The 6,868-nt window shown below is 42.2% G+C and overlaps 1 protein-coding gene across 1 annotated transcript in view; it reads left to right on the forward strand.

Moving 5' to 3' along the window:
* RGL1 (ral guanine nucleotide dissociation stimulator-like 1) overlaps nucleotides 1–6,775 on the forward strand; it is a gene marked incomplete at its 5' end in the record, with an annotated part of 48,137 nt that extends 41,362 nt beyond the window's left edge. Inside the window, one exon of the mRNA XM_008594003.1 lies at nucleotides 6,626–6,775. Coding sequence (XP_008592225.1) covers nucleotides 6,626–6,775 — 150 coding nt within the window. The remainder of the gene's footprint in view (nucleotides 1–6,625) is intronic.
* Nucleotides 6,776–6,868: the final 93 nt, after the last annotated feature.

Below are 6,868 nucleotides of genomic sequence, written 5' to 3' on the forward strand. Positions count from 1 at the left end.
CCATATATTTAAAATCAGATTCTCCTTTACAGCAAAATCCTACAGCTCATCACCCATCTCTCCTCATCTTCATGACGCCTCTTTGAGGGCACATCGAATGCTCACAAGCTCAGGTCTGCATGTGACGTGGTGGTGTGGAGGCACCGTCTTTCAACATTCCAAAGAAAAGCTTGCTAAAGCAGTCATTGAATCAACAAGATATTTATTAAACATATTTTATGTACTAGTCATTGGACCAGGCTTTGGGGATAGGGAGATGAATGAGACATTTCTGTGTCTGAGGAACTTATGATCAAAAAGGGAGGTCATCAAGCATTATTCAGAATGTGCTAAATGCTCTGATAGAGGCCGGACCAGATCGTTAAAGGCCTTATGGCCCACACAAAGGACTTTGTGTTAATACTGCAGCAATAGGCTCTCACTGAAGGCTTTTAAGTAGTGACGGGATTTGTTTGCTGGAAAAGTGACTGGCATTGTGGAGACTTGTTGCTGCAGTGCAGGGGCTGGATCGGAGGAGTGGAAGCAAGTTTGGAAACTGCTGTCATATATTCCGTGCAGGAGATGGGAAGGGCTTGCGTGGTGGTCGTGTGGCTGGAGGCCATCAGTATTTGTGACAGCTTTTTGTGAGCTAGAATTGTAGAACCCATTCATTTAGTTATCAGCCTCTTGGTTACTGTTATAGGAGATGAGGAATAGGGACGACTGGTCCAGGCCTCTTGGTGGTTGGTGGGTCTGTCAAGTGACATAGGAACTACTGGAGGGGGAGGTTTGGGGCATTTAATTTGGAGATACCAGTAGAACATCCAGATGGTATTATCTAATAAAGGGTCAGAAACATGGGTTGGTGCGAGGCTGGTGCTGGGGTCAAGTACTGGGAGCCATCCAGCCTTGTAGGGTAGACGTGGTCGTGCAGGACTGTAGGATGCGGCAGAACTCGGGTGGCAGTGAGGGACAGGCTAATCAAGGAGCAGTAGAGGTAGGAGAACCACAGGGAAGCCAAGGTCATCAGTGTTAATATTGTGTTTTCAGCATGGTCTATTCACATGACTTCTCCTACATATGAGCATCAGAGAGAAGTTCTTTCTATAGAACTCTTAGGTGTCTCTGAATGACAGCATGGATTTGTACACCAAACGGTTATGCTTTGGGACATGCCTGGCCAGCGTGTGCTCCGCTCTGTCTGGGGACAACTGTGAGTGGCTCAGGTATTTCACAAACCCCCACTTCCCTGAAGGGGTCTCAGATGGTGTGTGTTTTCTGAGTGCTGGGAGGGAGGTTAACAGATGATTCCTAGATTCCTCCTTCCTCAGTTCATGGGCAGCCTTTGTGCGAATCACGACTCCCGCCACCTCCTTCCTGTGGCCCTTTATACTGCACAGGGTGGTGCCACTCACCTGTCATGAAAATCCTCCTGGCCCCTCTCCCAGGCTTATGGTGGAGAGACGACACTCTGGTCTAGTGTCTCATTCTCTTGTTAGGGCTTCTAATGAGAAACTTTCCTCCACAGTAATTCCCTTTGTGAAGTTTATTGTACTCTGTGCTCTTGACCAGAGGAGGGAAATCATTCAATGCAGGTTTGGCCTAGAGTAGCAGTTCTCAAACTTTTTGGTCTCAGGACCCCTTCACACTCCAANGCTTTTTTAGAAAATTGTAGATATTCTTCATGGGTCAAGATTTTTTAAAATTAGTAACTTTACTCCTTTATCAAGGACATTCTTAATAAACCTGGGCTTTCTTTTGTTTTTGTTTTTAACTGTGAGTACAGGATACTGAAGCATACGATGACTTCTGGTATGTGCTAAGGTGCTGGCAATTTCATCCACTATTGCTTTTGCATTAACAATGCAAATGTCTATACAAGCGAAAAGACAAACAACATCTTAGTATTATTATGGAAATAATTTTATTCTCACGGATCCCTTCAAAGATCTCAGGGACTCCAGGGGCCATAGACTAAGTATTTAGAGCTGCTAGCCTAGAGGACTTGATGTGCAGGAGCTACTAATGTCCCCTGAGTCCAGGTCCTTCCACAGAAAGTAGGAGAAACAGCACTTGAACCCTTGTAAAGTCACCTCCTTGGCGTCTGTGAATAAATGTCTTCTACCACCATACCCATCACTGTTTATAAATGTTGTTTCTCTCCAATATGTCGATCAGAGTCTGCCTCCTGAGATATCTTAAATAGGGAATGCAATGTTTATTGTCATAGGAAGGTACGTGAGGGCAACACCCAAACATCATTCAATACTGTGCCATTCAGTGCGATAGCCACTAGCCACGTGTGGCGATTGAGCATTTGAAATGGAGTCCAAATTGAGACAAGCTGTGAGTGTAAAATATACACCAGATTTTGAAGACTTAGTACAAAAAAAGTAAAGAATCTCATTAACAATTTTTGTATTGGTTTTATGCTGACATAATATTTTGGATGTTTTGGGTTAAATAAAACATAATATTAAAATTAATTTTACTTTTAAAAAAACTTTCTAATGGTGGCTACTAAAAATTTTAAATTATTTATGTGGCTCACATTATATATTAGACTGTACTGATTCAATATATCAGCATGAGCTGTTAATACTAATTGTAATCATTAGTTCGCCTCAGTAGCTTTTATGGTACAAAGTGATAAACACCCAAGGAAAGCCCTTGGCCAGCCTGTCTTCATTTGGACACACCTGGGGACGTTTAAGGTAAAGAAAATGAGGGTAGCCTGGCTTTCTCTTTAAATAAGAGGTTTAAGTTTGACAACTTAAACCCACTTTAGCCTAACATCCGTCCCCTGAATGACGTCCTTTCTCCTTCGGCTTTCCACTGCTAGTCCAGTGTGACCCAGCTTTGGGAGTGTTTCTTTTAGACTATCAAAAAACGTATTTTCCTCCAGTAGAAGTTGGTATACACCTGTTTTTCCCTTGTAAATGGATTTGCCAGATGTTTTGGTTATAGACAAAGGAACAAGGTCTTTGTTGCTTACAAGGACCCCATTGTGATGCTTATTGTTTATTGAATCACAAATGCCAGCTGCTGCCCCCATCCGATCTGAGGAAGGCGTCTAGGCACCACCATTCTCAGACTCGCAGTGACAGTTTCTTGGAGTAAATCAGACTTCGTGTGTGTGTGTGTGTGTGTGTGTGTGTGTGTTGTGTTGTGTTGTGTTGTGTGTGTGTGGTGTGTGTTGTGTGTGTTGTGCGTGTGCGTGTTTGTGTGCGTGTGTTGTGTTGTGTGTGTGTGTTGTGTTGTGTGCGTGTGTTGTGTTGTGTGCGTGTGTTGTGTGTGTGTTGTGTTGTGTGCATTGTGTTGTGTGCGTGTGTGTGCGTGTGTTGTGTGCGTGTGTTGTGTGTGTGTTGTGTGCGTGTGTTGTGTGTGTGTGTTGTGTGTGTGTGTGTTCATGTGTTTTGCTTTCTGCAGTCCTCTTACCTCCTGGTGAGAACAGCTTTTATTTTTAAGTGAGAGTAATCTGAGTTTTCATTCACTTCTTTTAAATTTAAAGAATCACCCAGGGCATAGTACATAAGTCAGCCCGCTTTTCATGTTGCCCTGAGCACCCTCCAAATAGTTGGCTGTGGGCAGAGGCGAAAGGGAGAAAATCAGGACTGGGGAAGAGGGGAACCTTTACTTNGGCCGGCCCTGGAATGTTTGTTTGGATATGTTGTTTTGGTTCAAGTATATAATGAGCTACACAGACGTGGAGTTTGAAAAGGGAGGAGTATTTTAATGCTTTTTTAGAAAATTGTAGATATTCTTCATGGGTCAAGATTTTTTAAAATTAGTAACTTTTACTCCTTTATCAAGGACATTCTTAATAAACCTGAGCTTTCTTTTGTTTTTGTTTTTAACTGTGAGTACAGGATACTGAAGAATACGATGACTTCGACTGTGAGTACAGGATACTGAAGCATACGATGACTTCTGGTATGTGCTAAGGTGCTGGCAATTTCATCCACTATTGCTTTTGCATTAACAATGCAAATGTCTATACAAGCGAAAAGACAAACAACATCTTAGTATTATTATGGAAATAATTTTATTCTCACGGATCCCTTCAAAGATCTCAGGGACTCCAGGGGCCATAGACTGAATATTTAGAGCTGCTAGCCTAGAGGACTTGAGGTGCAGGAGCTACTAATGTCCCTTGAGTCCAGGTCCTTCCATAGAAAGTAGGAGAAACAGCACTTGAACGCTTGTAAAGTCATCTCCTTGGCGTCTGTGAATAAATGTCTTCTACCACCATACCCATCACTGTTTATAAATGTTGTTTCTCTCCAATATGTCAATCAGAGTCTGCCTCCTGAGATATCTTAAATAGGGAATGCAATGTTTATTGTCACAGGAAGGTACGTGAGGGCAACACCCAAACATCATTCAATACTGTGCCATTCAGTGCGATAGCCACTAGCCACGTGTGGCGATTGAGCATTTGAAATAGTGGGAGTCCAAATTGAGACAAGCTGTGAGTGTAAAATATACACCAGATTTTGAAGACTTAGTACAAAAAAAGTAAAGAATCTCATTAACAATTTTTGTATTGGTTATATGCTGAAATAATATTTTGGATGTATTGGGTTAAATAAAACAATATTAAAATTAATTTTACTTTTAAAAAAACTTTCTAATGGTGGCTACTAAAAATTTTAAATTATTTATGTGGCTCACATTATATATTAGACTGTACTGATTCAATATATCAGCATGAGCTGTTAATACTAATTGTAATCATTAGTTCGCCTCAGTAGCTTTTATGGTACAAAGTGATAAACACCCAAGGAAAGCCCTTGGCCAGCCTGTCTTCATTTGGACACACCTGGGGACGTTTAAGGTAAAGAAAATGAGGGTAGCCTGGCTTTCTCTTTAAATAAGAGGTTTAAGTTTGACAACTTAAACCCACTTTAGCCTAACATCCGTCCCCTGAATGACGTCCTTTCTCCTTCGGCTTTCCACTGCTAGTCCAGTGTGACCCAGCTTTGGGAGTGTTTCTTTTAGACTATCAAAAAACGTATTTTCCTCCAGTAGAAGTTGGTATACACCTGTTTTTCCCTTGTAAATGGATTTGCCAGATGTTTTGGTTATAGACAAAGGAACAAGGTCTTTGTTGCTTACAAGGACCCCATTGTGATGCTTATTGTTTATTGAATCACAAATGCCAGCTGCTGCCCCCATCCGATCTGAGGAAGGCGTCTAGGCACCACCATTCTCAGACTCGCAGTGACAGTTTCTTGGAGTAAATCAGACTTCGTGTGTGTGTGTGTGTGTTGTGTGTGTGTTGTGTTGTGTGTGTGTTGTGTGCGTGTGTTTGTGTGTGTTGTGCGTGTGTTGTGTGTGTTGTGTTGTGTGCGTGTTTGTGTGCGTGTTGTGTGTTGTGCGTGTGTTGTGCGTGTGTTGTGTTGTGTGCGTGTGTTGTGTGTGTGTTGTGTGTGTGTGTGTTCATGTGTTTTGCTTTCTGCAGTCCTCTTACCTCCTGGTGAGAACAGCTTTTATTTTTAAGTGAGAGTAATCTGAGTTTTCATTCACTTCTTTTAAATTTAAAGAATCACCCAGGGCATAGTACATAAGTCAGCCCGCTTTTCATGTTGCCCTGAGCACCCTCCAAATAGTTGGCTGTGGGCAGAGGCGAAAGGGAGAAAATCAGGACTGGGGAAGAGGGGAACCTTTACTTATGCTTTTGAAACATTTAGAAGCTGATTTTATTGATGCGTAATTTACATACAATTACATACACAGATCTTAAGTGTTCAGTTCTTTAAGTTTCAATAACTATATTTATTCGTGTAACCACAAATCTTGGTAAAGAACATTAATCATCCCCCCCAATTCCCTGTGCCCCTTGCAGTGAATCCCCCAACCCTGAGGTCAGTTTTCTAGTGCCACAGACTAGTGTTTCCTGGCTTTGAAAGAATAAACTCCAATAGTATGTAATCTTTGGTGACTGGTTTCTTTTACTTAACATGTTATTTTTGAGATTTATCCACATTGTTGCATGTGTCAGTTCTTAGTTCCTTTTAGTTGCTCAGTAGTGTTCTATTGTGAATATATTACTGTTTCTTTATTCTCTGTCGATGAAGATCCAGGTTGATTCCAGTTTGGGGCTGTTATGAGTATTTATGTCCAAGTTCTTTTGTAGACATATGTTTTCATCCCTCTTGGTAAATGCCTAGAAATGGGATTGCTGGATCGTAGGGTCACTCGTGCTTTTTGGAACGGTCAATGGGTAGAACTGTAGCTGTTCCATCCCACAGGTTCTAACCAGTGCCCTAGCAGCAGTTCACCACCTGAGGATAATTTTGGCACAGGCCTGATAACACTTTACAGTTTTCCTAATCCCCTCATATATATCCTTTCATTGGAACCTCAACTGGTGTGGGGTGATAGGTGAGGCAGCTGTTCTCTCCATTTTAATAGGGGAAGACACTGTGACTTGGAGAGATTAGGTGGTTTGCCCATCATCTTTTTGCTACGGGTGGAGCGAGGACTAGAACCCAGGAGTCCTGGCTCTCAGTTCCACTCTCATTCCACTAGTCCGTTCTTCCCGGACAGGCATGCATTCACAGACAGCAAGAAGAGGGTCAAGAAAACTCTCTCAGGAAACACAAAGCTAAATACTTTACAAATCCATGTATTGTCTTTGCAGTTGACCAGCCAGGATAAGACCCCTGCCGTGATCCAGAGAGCAATGCTGAAGCACAATCTGGACTCGGACCCCGCCGAGGAGTATGAGCTGGTGCAGGTCATCTCAGAGGACAAAGGTGGGCGTGTGTTCCTTCTCAAGACAGGTGGCTAGCAGCATGTCCATAATGCTCCCCAGTTTTATTTTTTTTTATTTTTATTTTTTTTCCTTTTTGTCTTTTTTTTACTGACCGGTAACGGGATCGCA

Source organism: Galeopterus variegatus, unplaced genomic scaffold (assembly GCF_000696425.1).
Source record: "Galeopterus variegatus unplaced genomic scaffold, G_variegatus-3.0.2 Scaffold9969, whole genome shotgun sequence".
Lineage (NCBI taxonomy): Eukaryota > Metazoa > Chordata > Mammalia > Dermoptera > Cynocephalidae > Galeopterus > Galeopterus variegatus.